Source organism: Strigops habroptila, chromosome 14 (genome assembly GCF_004027225.2).
Source record: "Strigops habroptila isolate Jane chromosome 14, bStrHab1.2.pri, whole genome shotgun sequence".
Taxonomy (NCBI): Eukaryota; Metazoa; Chordata; class Aves; order Psittaciformes; family Psittacidae; genus Strigops; species Strigops habroptila.
The window spans coordinates 3,241,992-3,263,039 of record NC_044290.2 but is presented as its reverse complement, the minus strand read 5'-3'; the positions used below and the strand labels follow the sequence as shown (position 1 = coordinate 3,263,039).

Below are 21,048 nucleotides of genomic sequence, written 5' to 3'. Positions count from 1 at the left end.
CCTCCATCCTCCTTGATCTTGCCATTCCAGATCAACCCTCCCCACATTCCAGGCATAACCTTCTGTCACCTACGGAAACTACCCAGCAATTTATAAGGTTATGATAACCTTTGTGTGACAAAGCAGAGGTTTCTGCAATAGCGAAGAAGCCAGTGAGCGAGTTGTCATTCGGCTACAAAATAAACATATTTCATGAAGGAGCACAATTTAACAGCCTGGTAATTCCTGCTCATTTATGCACCTTCCTCTCCTACAAAATGAAGCTCTCAAAGGTGGCAGAAATCCCTCTCAGCCCCTCCTCACCACAGAAGGGCAGCTCATCCCCATTCCTCCAATAGCTGCTGCCAGCAAAGCTCTGAGCTGCCTCCTCAGAGGTGCTGGGAAGCTGCTGGAATTAAACGGAGCAGCTTTTGCAGTCTCCTTTCAATGTACCTGGCTTTTAATTGCAGAACTACATGGCTGCAACTCTGCAGGCAGTGGTACCTGGGTGAAGAGGGGAGGAGGAGCAGGGGAGGTGATGGGATCCATGATGCTCTGATGAGAGATGCCCTCCTGGCTGGGCAGAGTCAGCCCCTGAAGATGCACAGGAGGGTACCAGAGCAAACAGCTCTTCCAGGTCAGAAATTCAGCAAGTAATGAAGAAACTTCCCAAGAAAGGGAAATAAATACTTGGGCTCCTCTGGGGAGCAGCAGCAGCTGAGCACTCACATGCTCATGGTGCCTGGGCAGACCCTCAGGCAGATGGGATGTCCCGTCCTGTCCCAACTGCTCCAGCAGCCCAAAATGAACAGACAACTTTAGCCAATCTTCACGGGTACCACTACAACAAAGCTGATTTCCACCCATCCGGCATCCCGGCTGTCTGCCTAACCCATTCCCTAAGTAAGATGTGTCTGCTGGAAATGTGTCCCAATTAAACTACAGACTGGAGAACCCAATAAAGCCCAGACACACAGTGGTGTGTCCAGCATTTGTGTAACCTCTTGGTTTAGTCTCCATCATCTCCAGTGCCTAAAGGGGCCAACAAGAAAGCTGGAGAGGCGCTTTTTACAAGCACATGTAGGGACAGGACAAGGGGGAATGGCTTTAACCTGCCAGAGGGGAGACTGAGATGAGCTCTGAGGCAGAAGCTCTTCCCTGTGAGGGTGCTGAGGCGCTGGCACAGGGTGTCCAGAGAAGCTGTGGCTGCCCCATCCCTGGCAGTGTTCAAGGCCAGGTTGGACACAGGGGCTTGGAGCAACCTGCTCTAGTGGAAGGTGTCCCTGCCCGTGGCAGGGGGTTGGAACTGGAGGAGCTTGAAGGTCCCTTCCAATACAAACCAGTCTGGGATTCCGTGGTCTCTGTTTTTGCAAGGGTTTGCAGTGGTTGAGTACCTACAATCAGGGGCATCATCTTCAGCTCCCACTGAGACCTGCAACCAAACATCCAGCTTTTCTGAAGCTCGCAATATCCTACACATAACCATGCCACACATGAACATCAAAGCCTGGCCAGAAAAAGAACAACCCAGCAGCCCTAACAGCTTACAGCAACACTCGCTCTCCAGTAATGGGAACATGTGATTAAAGACTGAGGTTTCCTCCCCACCAGTGTGGAGCTGATAAATCCCACAGTCACACCACACAGCTCCATCAGGACCACACACAGCAGGTCACTTCTGGCTGTTTCCACAAGGAATTCCTGGCTCCACACACAATGGCAGGACTGTATTTGCCAACTGGCTAGGGAAGGTGAAGCCGGGAGCCTGGGCACTGCGCAGGTTTTCACGTGAACATATGCAAGAAGAAAGATGGCTTTTATCTGCCAGGAAATCATTAGAAATACCTTTGTCTGGACATGGTGATTCCATCTGAACAGCCCTTTGTGCAGCCTGGATACACCTTGGTGACTGTGGGAAGGTGTCTGTGATGAGAGCGGTGGCAGCAGGTGCTCAGCTTTGTCCCACCATGATGCTGGCCCTGCCATGGTGGTGCTGGCCGTGGCATGCAGAATGTGGCCCGTTGCCCAGACCACACGCTGGCCACAGCTACTGCTCAGCAGGGAAAGGGGCTGCCAGCACGGGATACAAGCACATGCTGAAAATCAAGTGCCTTGCCAGGGCCTGTATTAGGAGTCCAGAACTCGGCACCAGAGCAATTAAGCTCCGACAACACTTCGTAAAGCTCTGACCTCATGAGGAATCAAATCCTGTTTTCTTCGACTTTCTGTCCTGCCTTATCAGAAGTTAATTTCAAGGGGACCATTGCAAAAAACACCTCTCAGCATTGCTGAGATCAATACTCCTGCTGGCTCCAGCAGCTCACAGCACTACAACCCCACGCCCCAAGCCTTAGCCCCACAAAAGCAGCTGGAGATGCCACCATGACAATTCCCATGACTTAAGGACAGGGGTAGGAGCTGAAGGTCCCAGCAGTACCCCTTCTCCTGGGGGGAAAGGCTAAGTACATCCCTCCCCATGGGGCATGGGTGCCCCAGAGGAAGAATTTTGGCTTGTTGAGGCTTTTGCCATGGCTCTGAAGTGCTGCTTCTAATTTTCCAACATCTAATCATTAGTTGCCTCATTAACAACCCAGCTCAGGTCTTTCAGGCACTTCCCACTCCTCTTTTACCAAGCAGCACGCATACACATGCACCTTCCCACTTCCCTGTAAGCACATTCTGGCTACCAAAGCAGCACAAGGGGTCTTCAACAAGACTAAAGTGTTCAGATTTGGGATGTTTCTTCCCTCGCTGCTTTGAAACAGTGTTCAAAATGCTGCTGGTTCCTTCCACTGCCCCTTCCCACCCGGTATCAACCTTGGGTGGAAAAACAGTTCCTGCTCCAGCTCAATGCTTTGCTTTCCTCCTGGGGAGCTGCACATGCACCAGCCACCAGATAATCCCATGTTTCACCCCTTGTTTCTCAAGATGCATCAGAAGCAGTTAAAAAATTCACCAGGAAATGCAAAAGAGGACAAAAACCTGCACTTTGTTCCACTAGGAGAAAAATTAGCCTCTGATAGGACATAGAAGCAGAATTCACAGGTCTTTGAGGTCTATACTGGGCAAAAGATAAGCTAACCCTGGACAACCAGGGCTGAGCTCAGTGGATTCCATCTCAGACCTCACAGGGGCATGTGGACAGTGCTTAGCTGAGCTATGGAGCAAGCCTGCAGATCCCAGAGCTGCTTGGCTTTGCTCTGGATTAACATCAATCCCCCAAAACAAGGGAAGAATCATTGAAGCCCCCTGCTCTTCACTGCTTGGCATCTGCTGCTCTCCCCATTGGAGCCCACGGGCAGGGAGAGATGCTCAGCACACCACAGTCATGCTCCCAACTTGTTTTCACCCCCAACCCTCCATCACCAGATATTTTGGACCAGGGACTTATTTTTCCTCTGCATATTCCTGATCCCCAGCATTTTGACCCAATCCTGACCACTGCCTCCAGGCACTGCTGCATTGCAATCAATATAGATGCTAATAATGAACAGCTCTCAGATAACTACTGGCTAAAGCGCAGGCAGGCAAAGCCGCCAGTGATCCCTTGCCAATGATCAATATGCATAGAAAAATCAGCTCAGAAATTTGAAGAGACAAAGAACAAACCAGGAGAGAGGTTATTCCGTGCTGAATAATTTATGGGCACCAGTGTTTGCTCTGTGAAGGCCGTGCTGGGCAAAGGCAGCTACAGCTCCAAGCCGTGAAAGGAGCATGGGGTGTCAAAGGAAAATAAACAAGCGGACTGAGCATTTCACATTGCTGAAACAAAATAACCCCAACACCCCCCCCCCCCCCCCCCCCGCTACGAGCTCAGCAAGAGACACCAGGGATGGAAGAGGACAACTTTAGCAAAGCTCTGCTGCTTCAGGAGGTTGCACAGGCGCAAGAGGGGTAAGAAATCAGAGTATTTGGGCTGATCCGTCCATGGTGACACAGCTTCAGTTCTGCTTCTCTCTGCAGCTCAGCTACAGTCCCTCACACATCCTCTGGTTCTCTGCATAGCAACCCCTGCCCGAAACTGCAGCTGCAGGTAAAGTCCCCTCCAGGCTTTAACAAAGAGCCCAAGATTAACTATTAGCACAGCTCAGGATTAATTACACATGTTCTGCTAAGCCTCCCACACGCTTGTGGTCGGGTGACAGCTTATCTCAGCACTGCTTAGAGCCACTACTAATGCCATACCAGCCTGATTGCAGGGACCTTGCTGAGAGATCTGTGAGCGCCCAGCAGGATTGCTGCCTCCCCTGGGGACACACACACCTCTGCTCCCTCTCCAACACCTCCATTAACCCATCTCTTGATGGGCTGCAGGAGGGTCCCAGTGAACACTGGGCTCGGTCTGCAAAGGGACAGAGGGGACCTGGATACAGCCTCAGGTCCTGCTTCCACTTGCCCCAGCCCCATCAACATGGACATGAGCTCACGACGTGAGTATCCAGTATTTAAATGTCATCAAAGCCAGGCACAGGACGTGCTCAGGGAGGTGGGGATGGTTTCTATCACTGGGACAGAGAGAAGTGCAAGATGCGCAGCCCCAGCCTGGCTCGCTCATCCCCCATTGCAGCGATGAGGGGGAGAGATGGAGCTGCTGTTCCCAGGCATCCAAGGGAACCCATGTCAGAAGAGGAGGTCTGGGGTTTGGAGGTCATGGGTCTGGATGGGACACATTCAGACTCATGTCAGAAGAGGAGGTCTCGTCACTGCCAACCAATGTCAAAGCTCCTGTGCTTCTGAGAAAGCCCAAATACTACAAACGCAACGCAGGTCTCTCCAGAGCCACCCCAGAGGGATGCCGCTACACCCCAGTAAGACTCAGCAGCTCCTTCCCCTCACTAAACTACCACCGTGAGGCTCTTCATTAAAAAACACAAACACCACCACCACCAGCACCACCACAACACACCCTCCCAGCCATTAGCTTCTTTCATCCTTGAGTACACGAGTATTATTTAGCCCAGCAAGCCATGCGATGCACGCCCGCCTCTTTGAGAAGCTGCTGCCTTTTACATTAAGACCAGGATTATTTTTTTGAGTTAATTAGTTGGGAGCTAATTCTGTTTATTAATTCTGAACGCTGCAGGGGCTGGGGTTTTGCTGTTTTTATTCCAAGATTGTTGGGTTTTTTCACTCTCTTTTCAGCACAGCTCAGTACGTGGCCGATGCTGGCTTAGCATCACAGCAAACCTGCCCGGTCCCAGAGGCAGCTTCAGGTTTTTCTCGATTTATAATCCTAATGTGCATTTTCCCTGGCACTTGCCATACACTCCAGATGTCTCATAGGAAGTGAGAAAACCTTGTGAGGTTACAGGAGGCAGCAGCGTCAGCCCAGTAGAAACAGGATTACACCAGCAGAGAGGAACGTGGCACAGAGTTATCTTCTCCCTCTTACTTTTTCCACCTAATATTGGTCCCTCCGGGAGACAAGGTGCTGTCCAGAGACACTTGCAGTTGTCTCTGTGCTGTCTCAGTTGTTGTGTGTGTAGCGAAGCTGTTTGCACACTCTCACCCTGCATCACCCCACATCCCATGGCAAAAAAAGCACATCTCTCTGCGGGAAGTGCCCCCAGCAGCAGCCAGTTCCGCCGCAGGTCCCCAGGCCACCACCAGCACCTCCTGAGGAGGGACTCCTTGGTGGCTGCCACCCATGGCAAGGGATGCAGGTTATTTCTGGCAGCCACCTCAGCTGCCTTGCAGCGGAACAGGAAGGGAGGGAAGGAGGGAAGGAAGGAAGGAAGGGAGCACAGTCACTGCTCAAACAACGCTGGTGAAGCCACAGGTGTTGAGCACAGCCATGAATGGTGGCAATAGCCAGTGACGTGCAGGACACTTGCATCCTGCAGCTGCATGGCCACCAACCCCACAGACAGCATCCTTGGGGTATGGGTAGTAAAATGGAGCCTTTCCCATACCCACCTCCAGGCAGGCATCAGGGGACATGGGTGATGTTGTGTGCTGGCAGCAGGGGGGTAATGCTGCTCAGATCCAGCACCAGGACCAAAGGGCAGAGCCCTGCCCCAGACATCTCCACATGCACCCCATGCCAAACCCTGCTGCAAAGCCTTGCTTTGCACCAGTCCTTCCCACTTCCCTGGGACGCAGAAGGGATGGGACTGATCCTAGCTATGATGCTGGTGGTCTGCACCCAGCCAACACTTGCACTGGTACAGCACCAGTGCTGCCCAGAATGCAGGTAGGGGAAAAGCCATCCCAAGCTTTTGCAGACCTTGTGCTTTCATGGAAGACCTCAATGTAACCCCCACATGTAGTGGCAGACCCTCTTAGGGGGGACCATGCACCCATAGCACAGCAGCACCCACCTCTGCAGCTCCTTCAGGGAGACCGTGACCCTCAGGCTGTGTCCCAGGAGGAAGAGGGCAGCCAGAATGTCAGCCCACTGCACCATCTCGCCCAGAGGGCCTCCCTTCAGCACCCGCGGGCTGAAAACGTCCCCCGACTCCTCCGTCAGGAAGCCGATATGGATCAAGATCTGGAGAGACAAGGAGATGGGTCAGCACTGGGAAGACTGGTGCTGGGGAAAAGGGACAATTTGGGGTTTCTGGCCCAAAATTACTTATGGTCCTTGATTCCTTCCACCTTCTTTTGCACACTGAAATTAATGAGGGAAATCAGTTGGGCATAAAGACAAGAGATCTATGTCCAACTAGCAAAGACCCAATAGTCAGAGTTTACCAGCTCCCATCAGCTGGCACTCTGGATCCTGGGACCAGGATCATGTTCCCGATGCACATCACAGTCTGTGCCATGGACCAGAGCTGGATCTCCTGGGCAAGGCACCACCTAAACACGAATGGGAGGGCCAACAACCTTGGCACCCAGGCAGAGATGTCAGACACCCTGCCCGCTGCCAATGGGTGATGGCTCCCACCACCAGGACCCACCTCCAAAATGCGTCCCATTGTTCAGCAACACCAGTCCTGCAACCTCCCAAATGCGGGCACAGTCACGCCAATGAACCACAGACCAACCCTGCAGACCCACGTGCTTCCATAAATGACTTTTCCTCCCGGCTCACTCACATCCCAGCTGCCTCCACTCTCCGTGTTCCCAAAGGCTCAACTTTTCCATCTCCACACCACAAACCCCTGCCTTGCAATCTGCTCATACCTGTTTCTGGTCCCTTTGCCGGCCCTTCAGCTTCTGCTCGAGGCGCCGAGCTGCCCGCAGCCACTGCTGGGCCAAGTGCCGGATCCGCTTCTTCATGAAGCTGAGGGACTCCTTGCCCGTGCCGATGAGCTCCAGGAGGGGAGCCAGGTCGCTCCGGAAAGCTGCCTAGGAAAGGAGCATGCTCTGTGTTTTGAGTGTAGGGAAAGGAGCCGCAAGAGGAGCCTCTGGTGCCACAGGGGCTGGCAGAGGGCTGCCCATCGCAGCTGAGGTGCTGTGAGTTGGTGATGGATGGACGGTTTCCCCTGGTGCCGCCAGACCTGACACCACAGCTCCTCCACTTAATGCACCATCCCAGGGGCCCTGTTGCACCCAGACCATCTCATGACATCCTGGATTCGTCGGTACAGGGAAGACATGGACCTGTTGGAACAGGTCCAGAGGAGGCCCCGGAGCTGCTGCGAGGGCTGGAGCAGCTCTGCTCTGGAGCCAGGCTGAGAGAGCTGGGCTGGGTCAGCCTGGCAAAGAGAAGGCTCCTTAAGGGGAGACCATAGAGCAGCTTCCAGTGCCTAAAGAGGGCTTATAAGAAAGCTGGGAACAGACTTTTTAATAGGGCCTGTTGTGATAGGACAAGCAGTAACAGTTTTAAACCGACAGAGGGGAGATTCAGACTAGATATACAGAAGGAATCTTTCATGACAAGGGTGCTGAGGCGCTGGCACAGGGTGCCCAGAGAAGCTGTGGCTGCCCCATCCCTGGCAGTGTTCAAGGCCAGGTTGGACACAGGGGCTTGGAGCAACCTGGTCTGCTGGAAAGTGTCCCTGCCTGTGGCAGGGGGGTGGAACTGGGTGAGCTTTAAGGTCCCTTCCCACCCCAACCAGCCTGGGACTCTGTGAAAACCCACATGAGCCATCACAGCCCTGCTGGCACTGCTGGCTCTGGGAACACTTATCTCCAGCACCCCTGAAGCCACCATCTCCCCCAGCCCCAGGGACAGGCAGTACCAGGCTGTCCCCACCTTACCTGCTCACGGGGCTGCGGTGGGGGTGAAGGAGGAGCTGCTGTCCGGTTTCGCCAGGGCAGGGGAGGGCAGAACCACTCGACTTCGCTGAGGTAGATGAGGAATGAGCACTCGGTGCCGTCCACGCCAAAAAACGCATAGCAGGGGTCAGAGGTCCACCTGGCCCTCATCCACTGTGGGGGGCAAAGAAACATGTGGGGCTCATCTTCCGACAGCCTCTGCAAGCTGCCCCTGCTATGGGCAACCCCTATTCTCTATCACCATTCCCTAGCTGGGGGCTAGAAATGAAGGGCAGAGGGTGGGAAAGGGCTGCAAACCAGCACACACCCAGCACCAGTGGTGCTGATGTCTGCCCATCCCGTGCCTTCAGGGTACATGGAGCAGAGGAAGAGCCAGGAGGGTTTGCTGAGGTTTCTAGCACTGGTTCCAGCACCAACACGAGCCTTCCCCTGAGACACAGCTATTAATCCCTTGGAAATGATACACCACAGGGTTTTCTCCTCCATAGCTTTGCTGGGGAGCAAGCTGAGCTGCTGATCTCATCACTCTGGGTGCAGCGGGGCAAAAGACAGATCCACCCCTGGTCCCGAAGGATGATTTCACATGAAGAAGAATAACCAGTGACTGGAGCAGTGATTTATCATCCCCCACAACAGCTCTTGCCAGCCGCTTCCTAATTCAACTACAAGAACAAATCTACTCAGGAGACAGGTCGCTGCGCCCAATATGTAAAACACAGCAATCACCTAGACAGGAGATCGAATTCCAGCCTTCCATAATCAAATTACCTTTGGAATTTACTCAAATTGTGGAAGGAAAGGATGCCTAGCACCAGCAGAAGAGGAAAATACAACTCCCCAGTATCATTTTAATACATATCTTTTCAGGGAGACTCAGCCCTGCAGAAGCCTGAGCTTGAAGCAGGAGGCTGGGAAGGGGAGGGAAGAGGGAGGTGCTTTTAATTAGTTCATGTAAATATGCTCTCTGACAAAGCAGTCATGCTCCAGGCCAAATGCCAGGCTGCATTCAGGTGTAAAGAGCAGGCTGGGTCAGGCAAGACATCCTGTTTGAGATGGAGGTCCTGGCCACCTTAACAAGATGCTCTTCTCTTTGATGCTCAGATTATTCCCCAGACACTAGCTAAGGCTCCAGATATTTAACAATGATGTGACAGTGCTTTCTCCTCGCTGTGCTTCTGTCATTAAACACAGAAACCACAGGCAAGGAGAGCTGCAGGCAGAGGTGGTGTCACAGGGCTGATTCTGCTGCTGCCTGCGCACCTCTGGGTACTGTGATTTCAGTGCTTCATGCACTAGAACTAAAGGTATACGCCTTATGATTGATGGAAAACAGTCACACTCGTATAGCAAAGGCTCCTAGAGGAGGTTGGACACCTCCCTTGTGTTTTCTCCTTGCAGCACAGCCATGCTTTGCTTTCCACATTTTTGGCTCTGCTCCTGCAACGGGCTGCACCTTTCCTGTTTTAAGACAGTTTTCTTCCCGCTAGCATTCCCATCCCCACTGCCCTTCCCAGTTTAACCCCTGTGATTTTTGCTTTCTGCCCTTCCCAGCAGCATCCACCCCAGGCCAAGACCCTCTCCGAGACAGGCGATCCCAACTCACCTCCACTTTCCCAGCGCAGTCAGGGTACTTGGGGTCCCTGGGCACTTCGCACTGGTCCCTCCTGCCTTCTGCCCCTGCAGAAAGACAATTTGGGTGTGGGGAGAGCCAGGATGTGCCAGCAGAACAGCTAGAAATGCTGGGATGGGATAGGAGGGGGTGGGATGGAGCTGCCAGCCCCAGAGCACATTCACAGGCATCACAGCTGGGCAGGCAAACAGCCCCATCCCACTTGATGGAGCAGGACACCAAGACACGAAGCATCTTCCCCACGGTCAGGGAGGAAACAGAGGAACCCCCCAGCCCTACTTCAATGCCAACAGCACATTCTCCTTTCCTAAATCTCAGCAGGTCTCTCTATAACATCTCTGCTGCTCTCAGCCAGCTCTAGACCCCAGGTCCCACCTCCCCATGTTCCTGTTAATCATCTTTAAACAGGCTGCAGTATCTAAGGAAGCACTTGGCAACCTTCACACTGTAAACTTGCAATAAAAATTGTCCTGCTGAGCTGTTGAGAGAACATTTAGCCCCAGGGTCAGCCCTGGAATAAGGCACAGAAGAGGCTAAAAAGGCAATAGGATCTTTTCTTCCTCTGGTTGGATTAACAAAAGATACCACCCTTCCTATAAGCCTTTGCCAATAACTGAAAAAGCATGAGGTAGAAGAGGCAAAGGAATCGTCTTCTACTTGGGCTGCCAGCCCAAACCCTGGAACCATGCAGCCATGTGAAGAAACATCTGGAGGCCCCAGATGCTCTGCCAACACTGCCAGAGTGGGATGGCAACATCTCTCCTGGTGCTGGATCCCAGTCCCTGGGCTTTGGATCCAAACCATCCCATTTTTCTATCCAGGTGTTTGTGCTGGCACTGCTCCTCCTCTTTAACTCTGCATTTAATCCTGTGGCATTTACTTCTGACACCAATTCATCTTTGTCACCATTCCTGCCCCTTGCGGGCAGGAGTGTCCCAGGTCTTTTCCCTCTGCAGGTTGATCTTCCCTGCTCTCAAGTCCTCCTGATCAATTGAGGCACCACTCTTAGGAGAAGACTACTGCTATCAGAGACCACGGAGAGTAGTTCCCTGTGCAGCCTCCAGCTTTTCCAGCCTTCCTGGCTCTAACAGCAAGGTGAGAGTCCTGGAAACCTCTGAGGAAGCTCAGAGCACACTCTGGACCTCCTCTCCCTCAAGAAGATGGTGTGACCATGTGCTGCATCACACAGAGCCGGACACAAAACAGCCCTAGGAGGTCTGCAAAAGAGCTTCAGGTGCCCTCCTTAGTCCTGCAGACTGGGATGAGTTGGGTAACCCCAGATCAGCATCCACCCCTCTGTGTTTCTGCCAAATTTTTCATGGTAGGCTTGGCTGGATCTCCCTGTTGCAACTGCATAACATGTAGGAGGGTTGTAGCATGGGGACCCCCAGGGGCGCTCACCTTTCGCATTCAGGAGGCTGTTCCGGAGAATCTGATCTACTTTTATTGCGATGTCTGAGACGTTTTGAGCTATAGCTTGGATCCTCTCCATCAGGCCAGCTGCTGGCTGAAACCTGGGAAAACAAAACCAAATTAACTCTGAAAACTGATGTCTCCCACTGGTGACACCCAGGGGTGCTTATAGCAAACTTGCCGCCCTTGGGAGCTGCCAACAGGTTGAACTTGGCTCCAGGATGCAACATGGGAATGCCTGGTCCAGTGTATACTGGCCAAAGAACTCACTGCCTTCCAAAAGGTTTGATTTAAAACCTGTGAAAGTCAGTGTTCTGGCATTTTTTCACAGTGTGCTGATAAACACGGGTACATCTGTGCATTTGACATGGGGAAATGTTAAATAGGCTGGAAAAAATTGTTCTTCTTATTTCAGATGTGCTGTGCTTGAAACTCCTCTGCTGTGGAAGCCATGCTGGGAAAAACAGGGGAGGGAAAAAATAACACAGAAGGCAAAACACAGAAGGAGGAGGGCTGAGGAAGCTTGTGTGCCTGGAGCAGACTGCAGAGAGATGCAAAACACGCAGGACACATGGATGGCATCAGCCTATCCACCAAAGGTTTACGCAAGAGCCTTTCCAGGTCTCCTGGCAAGGGACAGGGTGCCAGGATAAGCATCACCAGCACTGCATAAGCCAGGTGTCGCAGCCCCAGCAAAGTCCACAGGCACCTTCCACTAAGGCTTGAGATCAGATTCCCCCAGCCTGAATAGCTGCATATGCCATCTATTGAATTCAACCTCGCAATCAATACCGGCCTGAGTAAACAGCACCATTAAACTCATCTACATAACACACTGAGCACTGTAAGGAAGCTGGGTGTCAATTAAAACCTGGTGTAATATACAAAAGGGCAAGAGAACTCAATCCGTCAGCAGCAGTGCCCTGATAAGGAGCAAGCTCTCCACCTCCAGCACCTTGCCTGCCATTTCCACCACAAACAACCACCACGTCTCGACGAGTGCTGTTATAGCAGTAAATAATTTCCCTTCTGCAGCATCTGAGTCGTAAGTTTTTTCCTGCTGTTGCTGCTGAGATTATTATAATACAAGGAAATGTCACACGCAGTGAGCAAATCCAAAAGGGCTACCTGGAGTACTCCTGGCGCAAAAAATATGTGCTGATGTCAGGTCCGTCCCGGTGAAGTTTTACATTTGTTCTCCAGCAGATCAGTGAACCTGAAGGCTGGGATTTAAAGTCCCTCTGTCCTCAAGGCTAAAAAAAACCCCTGGGTTTATGAACCGATACTGCTTCGGTTGTTGATTTAAAGTCCATTCGCTAGCAGCAAGCAGCCCACATTTTTCCTCCTGGCGTGATTTATGACCATCAATATTCAGCCTGCATACCTCCACAGAGAGCCACAGATCTTCGGCTTTTAGGAAATAACAACTAAATGCAGAGGACACCATTGCCCCCAAGTAACTTTCAACCTTTGCAGAGAATAAACCCCAGGTATCCTGCCAGCTACCGTAACCGCTGCAGCGGGGAGGTTGCTCGTGAGGCCATGGAAAAATACAGGCACAAAAATGACCTGTGACAAGCTCTGCTTGACAGCACGGCTCTGAGAAGATAGAATGCTCCTGGTCTGAGGGCTGCACAGCTTGGCCAGCCCTGAAAGCTCACAACTCCCATTCCTGCAAGCCTTTTGCACCAGCAAGAGCCATCAGACCATGCAGGTTATGGACAGGAACTCAGTAAACAGGGCATGGCTGGGATGGGCAGCTCAGGAGCAAATGGCACAAGGATGCAGTGAATTTGGAGCCAGTGAGCCCAACTTCCTGCTTGAACAACAGGAGAGAGATGTTGGCTTGGTGGAGATGCTCTTCAGGTTTCTCTGTCATTCATGGCAAGGAGAAAGGATAACCACAGCAGCCCTGCTCCCGCATTTCAGAGCATCTTGATTAGCCCACAGTCCAATTCTCCTTCCAGAAGCTATCCTAATTCTCACTTGGGTCCAAACATGCTCCCAGACACCCAAGTAATCAGGTGAATCTCAAAAGTCACCAGCAGCCTGGGTCCCCATCTCCTCTCTGATGATCCCCAGACCTCAGTTCAGCCAGGGCAGAGCACTGGGCACCCATGAACACACTCAAATCAGGATCATTACCCTAAATATGCAGTTTTCTTCCAGGCTCAGCCCCACGGCCAGCCTAAGTCCTGTCAAAACTCCATCCACAGCCAGGTTTCCACCAGGTGATGGATCTGGCTCAGCGTTAGTCCAGCTTGCCCAGCTCCTGTAAGCCACAGCTGCCCTCAAACACAAAGATTTCCCCTCAGAGCCCTTTGATGTAAAATATGTGCCTCATCATCACACTCAGACAGCACTTCCAGTTCTCCCAAACAAGACAGCCATATCACATGGGCTTTGCAAGGCTCTGCTTGAAATGCAGAGGGTTACTGCAAAGTGACACAAAAAATGCCCCCTGTGGTTCTCGGCATGTATTAAGAAGATGCAAAACCAGTGGGAAATGTCTCTCAAAAATAAGGAGCCAGGCTCAAATCTCCCACCACCTCCTTGCTCTTCACCCTTACTCGTCACACCAGTTTTCTAATTCGGATCCACTAGTTGCGGCTGCCCCATCCCTGGCAGTGTCCAAGGCCAGGTTGGATGTGGCTTGGAGCAAACTGGTCTAGTGGAAGGTGTCCCTGTCCATGGCAGGGGGTTGGAACTGGAGGAGCTTTAAGGTCCCTTCCAACCCAAACCAGTCTGGGATTCTATTGTTCTGCAAATCCCCATGACTTGAAGCGAGGATTTCATGCTCGGGGTGAGAGCACTGATGGGCCTCAGCGTTAGCACTAACATGGGCAACACCAAGTCAGCCACCTGAGTGTTTTTATCTGCTGGGCAACAAGGCTATCACTTGAGCAGCAAATTTCATTTAACATATTAAATGGATGACAAGAAGGTTAAGCATAAGTTACATCACCTATCCTCACACTCATTTGTTACCTGGGCAGAGGACAAAACCTCAAATGAGAAAAGGTTTTCTGCAGCTCGTCAGAATCTGATGCCTTATTCTTAGTAACTGGAGGCACTGAGAAGGACAACATAAGTGGCACATTCTGCTCAGTGATAGCTAACCAGGAGGGGACTATCCCACCGCCTGGGATGTCAGCACGGCCTCTGCCAACCCAGTGGAAAGAACTGGCTTCCAGCGCTACTGCTGCCCAGGGAGCAGCAATGGGCTTTATTTTGCCTTCTTTCTTCCTTACTGCTTTTTATATTTTTCTATAGTGACAATATAAATGCCACCAAAATGCACTTGGGCTGTGCCAGCTATTGAAACTATAGTAAATTACTATGGGTTTTCTAGAACAATTTTTTCCCTGGGACCTTAAAACCATTTACTACAGCAAATACAGTACTTTTACTTCTAACCATCAATATTGATTTCTTCTTTATTATTTTCAGATTTATATTTCCCCATATTGATTAAAATTCAGATCACGCTGTGCCTTATAATGCACCATATACAGTATTCATCTCTTTTCAAAAACTGCTATTAAGATGTATCTTTCCCCACTGGCAGATCATTTGCCATGTAATATAGCTGGAGGTTGAGTTTTCCTTTACTTTTTTATGCATTAATTTGGTTCCCTTCACTTTTTCTCTTGTCCCCAACCCCTCAGCAGTAGCTCAGATTCAGCCTGTTTATCCCTTTACAAGGCACTGTATTTTTATTGCCTTTTATAAAAGCGTCATTATGAAAAGATGAATCTCTTTCTATTTGTGCGTTGTCTTCATAATACAAGCCCTAAACATATTTGCTTGCTCATCCGATATTTCTTGCTATTAACTGGTGAAAGCAGTGACGTTGGGAAGACCAATACAGATGGAGAAAAGCAGATGTTTTGAAGATAATACATCAGCAAATGCAACATTTGCACAGAGCAGTTTACCAAAGGATTTCGACTTGCTCATTACAATGTCTGTGCTGACATTCGCCTCTTTAAAGATGGGGGTTTCTACCCAAAGACCCAAGGCAGAGCAGAAAGCAGCAGGGAAAGATGCCTGGAGATGGTGTTGAGCTTTTGCTGCTCCAGCCGCAGGTCTCTCCCAATGAGCCCAGAGCCCCTTGGGCAAGGAGGGAGCACATGGATGGACCCTGTTCACCTGGCCACCCTGCTCATGGTACACAGCCACCTCTCTGCTCTGCCTTAGAGAGAAAAGCAGCTTATCTTGACTGTCCAAGCATGATTTTCCCCATGCATGTCCTCCCCTGACCCTGGTGGGGATCCCAGTCTGAGGGATCCTCACTGAACCCCTGTTCTGTGCTCATCCCCTCCAAGCTAATCCTGGAAGCATCCAGGACTGGGCTGGAGATGTCTACAGGAGCTGGCAAGAAACATCTCACCACGTCTGCCAGGATGGAATGGGTTGCATTACCTGTGAGGAAGGAGAGCACCAGGGAGAAAGGCTCTCACCTTTCCCAGAGGCTCTGCCTGCTCCAGCTTTCATGCTGCAGACATCAGCCTCACCTTGCAGATGCCCTCACTGATACCTGCAGCACGCCAAGGAGACTATGTACAGAGGGCTCCAAGACTGCTTGGGGCTCACCTCCATGGCAGGGGACCGCAGCATCTGGCAGTGATTTCATTAAAGCTAGCTCACCGACAGCAATGATTCAGGAATTAATAGAGCCAGGCTGGCAGGATACAGGAACATCACCCATTTAGTGTCATATTGTGCGACTTTTAATTACTGGGGGAATATGGAGTCATGTAATGATTACAAGAACAAATACTTGAAGTGTGTGGAAATTAACTGAGCCTCAGCAGTAATTAAGCTTGAAGATTAATCAGTCGATAGCAAATAACACCCTTTGCAGGCTAACCACTATGTGGGGATGAGGGATGACCAGGGATGCCAGCTCTGCAGATCCCAGCCTTCCCCTCTGCCACATCCCCGTGGGCATAGGATGGGCAGGGACATCCCAGCTCCTGGAAAAGGACTTCTCTGAGCCCCAGCACTGGCTGGGTCAGCCACTTTGGATACCCTCCCTCCCTCCCTCCCTCCCTCCCAAGCCCTTTCCAGCAGGAGAGCAACACTTCCACTGCAAACTAATATTTCCCTAGCCCAGTAAATAGCTCTCCAGGAGGCTTCCATAAGTACTTCTAATTTTCTTCCCCTCTGATGACTTACAAGGGTTGCATTCAATTAACAGTGGTATTGATTTTTCTGCAGCTGACTGGCAGGCTGCTGCCTGTCATTAGCGAACCCATCACTTACCTTCCCAGTGCGAGCAGGGTGCAGGCAGCAGGGAGCCCAGGGAGGGCTGGAGAAGGAAAGCAGCAACACCCAGGGGCACAGCAAGTGGACTTACGGGTGCAGCCTGTGTCCCCCTACCCCAGCATCACATCCCACAAACTCTCTGGGCAACTCTCCTAAGGAGGATGTTGGACATTTGGGTTTTCCAAGAGTTTTATCCAAAGCATTGCAACGGGCTGGTAGGCTACATATAGAGGCATATGTACAGTATTCAATCAGACAGCATCTATAGAGCAAAGAAGATCCTGGAGCAACTTTTGGCCACATAAAGCTGCTTGCCTGGGCAGCTGGGAGGCTTTCCAAGGCAGGTCACTAATTACACCCCCTATATTTAAATTCCTCCTTGTGCTTCCAAGGGGAAAAGTCACCCTTGCCCTCCGCTAGAGCAGTGCTGGAGAGGGATAGTGCTCATGGGTTATTCCATAAAGCCCACAGAAGCCTTCACCTCCTTCCTCTTCATCTGGTCTCTGCAAAACCAAGCCCTCCTGATTGTGTCAGAGATCCAGTGTTAAGCAGGACAGTGCTTTGTGAAAACAAGGATTTATCCACTTTTGTGGAAGTGGAATTGCAAAGCCCATGCTCGCGGCTTTGCTGAACAGCGAAGGAGACGAAGGTGGCCGCTGTGCTAACCAGAGCTGCTTTAAAGAATAAAATTCCTTTGAAATCAGCACCCTTTAATTGTATTATCTCTTGCTGACAGCTTCAAGTCAGTCACTGGTGATCAAAGAGACACAGACAGGAAGAGAAGGCGGAAACAAGCCCTCGGTGGAGTCCCACACTCCTAATACTGAACAGCACAAGCGTGTCTCTGCTGCAATGGGGCTGACCTGGGTTCAGGAAACATCACTCAGTCCTGGTGCAGCTGGTGGTGCCCAATCCCCCTCAGCACAGGGGTCCCTGGGGGTTACCCGCAAAGGGACAGGGACACTCTGCAGGGTCTCAGCCCAGGTTTTGCACCAGCTGCTGTTTGATTCCCCCGGGATGCTCCACGCAGCTCTGGAGAGCATCATCCATCAGAGCAGTGGGTCAGCCCAGAGCCAGGCAGCAGACAGGGTGTATTGGCTCTGCACCCTTCCAGCTGTCTCGTGCACCCTACAAAGGAGGACAGGGACCAGGATGAGCCGAGAATGGGCACTACAGATGAGGGAGCATGAGTGACAGTAGACAGAGCCACTCAAACCAGCTGAGAGCCAGCACAGCTCTAACACTTCCAACATATCTCCTCCAACCACAGACCCCAGCCAAGCCTGGAGAAGGAGGGGAGCACTTGGGAAATGCTTCACGAATACGTGCAAATGCTGCCAGTGCTTCATACAGACCATCACAGCAAAAATCCATCCGCTTGCTTCATCTAGAGTTGTTCTGCCCCATGACCAAACATGATCTTCAGAGACTCTAGATGAGGAGATGACACAGGTCAGTTTTGATGCAGGATCAAGTGAAGGGACTTGAGTGCACTTTAGGGGTAATTTATAAGGAGCAAAAGGTGATAAACTAGTGGTCCCTGATTGTCTCTTCCTGAAAATTCAGACATTTCTAACCTCTACTGCTCAAGCCCATCTCAGCTCATACACAAACCTAAGGCTGTTTTAACGTACTGGGTCCATAAGCTCCCATCCTCTGCAGTCTCTCCAAGTGACAGCCTCGGAGTCACCAGCCAGACAGCAGATCTCAAACACAAGATCCCATCTGCAATGCCTGCTGCCAGCTCACACAAACGTGTTTAAGTTTCTCTCTTACCTGCTGCGGCACAGAATCACCATCACCTGAAATTACTGGTTCTTTTAACATGAGAATGGCCAAGAAAATCATCAAATGTGAGTGATCACCATCCAGTCGCTGGCTATCACAGTTCTGTCCATTCCTCTCTGGGTTAGTGCTGTCCTCCTTGCACACTTGGGTACCAGCCAGCCTCAAAACAACATAATCCTCAGCACCAAGGTAAATTATATTCTTTCAGTGGTTGAAATGCTGTTACTTAAAAGGCAAGACCATGCACTCCATGCTGCCTGTGCAGTGTTAGCTCACGTGTGCACGCAGTATGGCACAGCACAGCCTTTAATTACAGGCTCACTCACACTATTTTCCATCATAGGCGCAGAAGAGCCTCGTAAGGAATGCCAGAGAGAGAAATGGAAGTGATGATGGAAACAGGGAGGCACAGGAACCCCGGCAGCTGTCAAAAGCAGCCACGGCAGGAAGCAGAGGTGGGAATGAGAGGTGGGAGCCGTCAGGATGCACTGTGGCTCCTGCGCCGGCTCCAGTGACATGGAACAGGGCAGTGTGACCGTTGCACGTCACGTCCCTGCCACCCACTGCTCACATGTCACCTATGACTTCACCTGAGCAAAACCTACACTGACTTCTGCACTGCAAAGTTCATCCCAAGCACTGCTCCTCAGTCTTTTCATCTCTGCCCCTCCACATTCACAGACAGACTGGTTTGTGTTCGAAGGGACCTTAAAGCTCATCCAGTTCCAACCCCTGCCATGGGCAGGGACACCTTCCACTAGAGCAGGTTGCTCCAAGCCCCTGTGTCCAACCTGGCCTTGAACACTGCCAGGGATGGGGCAGCCACAGCTTCTCTGGGCACCCTGTGCCAGCGCCTCAGCACCCTCACAGGGAAGAGCTTCTGCCCAAGAGCTCATCTCAATCTCCCCTCTGGCAGGTTAAAGCCATTCCCCTTGGCCTGTCCTTACAGGCCCTTGTCCAAAGCCCCTCTCCAGGTTTCCTGGAGCCCCTTTAGGCACCGCAGCTGCTCTAAGGTCTCCCCTTCAGGAGCCTTCTCTTCTCCAGGCTGCCCCAGCCCAGCTCTCTCAGCCTGGCTCCAGAGCAGAGCTGCTCCAGCCCTCGCAGCAGCTCCGGGGCCTCCTCTGGCCTCGCTCCAACAGCTCCACGTCCCTCTTGTGCTGTTGCCCCAGAGCTGGATCAGGACTGCAGGGGGGGGGTCTCCCCAGAGCGCAGCAGAGGGGCAGGATCCCCTCCCTGACCTGCTGCTCACGCTCTGGGGGTGCAGTCCAGCACAGAGGGGGTGGTTCTGGGCTCAAGCGCACACTGAAGCTGGGTCATGGGGAGCTTCTCATCACCCAACACCCCCAAGTCCTCCTCAGGGCTGCTCCATTCATTCTTGGCCCAGCCTCTATTTGTGCTTGGGATTGCCCCAAGCCATGTGCAGGACCTTGCATTTGCCCTTGTTGAACTTCATGAGGTTCACATTGTCCCACCTCTGAAGCCTGTCCAGGTCCCTCTGGATGGCGTAAGTCCACATCGCTTCAAGTTGCTTTAGCTACCATTTTTGCAGGCCTTGGCATGACAGCCACATTAGGATTAATAAATGTTTCAAGTCTCTCAAAGGAAAGGGAAATGTCTCTTTAGCAAACCAGCATGTCATGACGGGGAGGTCTGACAGCATCTCTCAAGCTAGCCTGGATGGATGCAATGTGTACATCAGGACACCAGCTCTGCCCAGCGAGCATTTCAGGACCTGACAGTTTGCTTATATTTTATTCTAAGCCTCGCTCAACTCCAAGGCTGAACAGATCAGACCTGGATTTCAAACAACAATCACTTCCACAGCTACCCAAGGGATATGGGTGCAAAGAAACCATCCTCATGGCAGAGAGAGCTCAGCCCATGCACCAGGTACTGCTCCAGCCACCAGCGAGTCCCACCTCAAGCTCCACCAGACACCCTTCACACTAGTAGCTAGTAGACACCCTGCAGCACTAGTAGCTGGGAGAAGTGCTATAGGAAACCCCCAAAATCATAGTAATTTCAGAAATCCCAAAAGAAAAGGGTTCCAGACATGGCAAACAACAAGACTGTGGAAGTTCTGCCCAAGGCCCATGAGCTCCATCATCCCCACAGAGCAGCTCAGCCCAACACCTCAGAACACACTGGGGTTCTTTTGCTCCTGCAACTCCCCCAAGCCATTCCACAGGGTCTTTATGGGGCATTGGCATGGCTGACTGACCTGTCCATAGGGAATCGTGCTTCATCCCCTTTGTGGAAGTCAGTGCTATTCTCCAGCCTGGCCAGGATGTCCATCCTCTTCATCAGCATCTCCAGCATGTCGCTCATCCGCCGCAGCACCCCTCGGGACTCCAGCGCACCCATCACTGCAGGCACACAAAGAGCAAAGTGAGACACATCATGGGCCGGGCACTGCTCTGTCACACCAAGAAAATCCCCCTCCCCACAACTTTAGCCCCAAAGCTGCTCTTGGTCCTGTGCTCCCAGCCCCACTGATGGGATCGGTGGGTTATGGACCATCTTGGTGCCCTGCTGTCCTGATATTCGCTCCCTGGCTTTGCAACAGACCCACAGCCCCATCGCCCTGCCCAAGCATGGGTTATTCCCTACCTGTGCCCACATCCCGCTGGGCTGCTGCAGCTCCTGATAGCCAGTGGTTAAACCAGCTCTGGATCCAGCTTCCTCACCTCCCTCTCCAGCATTAACTCCTGACTTGTCCACCAGATCCTGCCTGTCCTGAGTGCTCACAGGAAATCGACTTCATTCTCAAACACAAAAACCAGCCTTTCATGTTGAACTCC

General features: G+C 51.7%; 1 protein-coding gene across 2 annotated transcripts in view; it reads right to left on the bottom strand.

Annotated features, from left to right (window-relative positions):
* MGAT5B (alpha-1,6-mannosylglycoprotein 6-beta-N-acetylglucosaminyltransferase B) overlaps nt 1-21,048 on the bottom strand; it is a 69,839-nt gene that overhangs the window by 24,962 nt on the left and 23,829 nt on the right. For both annotated transcript variants that reach the window (XM_030506501.2, XM_030506503.2), the window contains exons 3-8: nt 20,469-20,613; nt 11,177-11,289; nt 9,749-9,822; nt 8,128-8,298; nt 7,108-7,272; nt 6,300-6,469 (exon numbers count right to left, since the gene is read on the bottom strand). In XM_030506501.2, the coding sequence (XP_030362361.1) occupies nt 6,300-6,469; nt 7,108-7,272; nt 8,128-8,298; nt 9,749-9,822; nt 11,177-11,289; nt 20,469-20,613 (838 nt within the window). The remainder of the gene's footprint in view (nt 1-6,299; nt 6,470-7,107; nt 7,273-8,127; nt 8,299-9,748; nt 9,823-11,176; nt 11,290-20,468; nt 20,614-21,048) is intronic.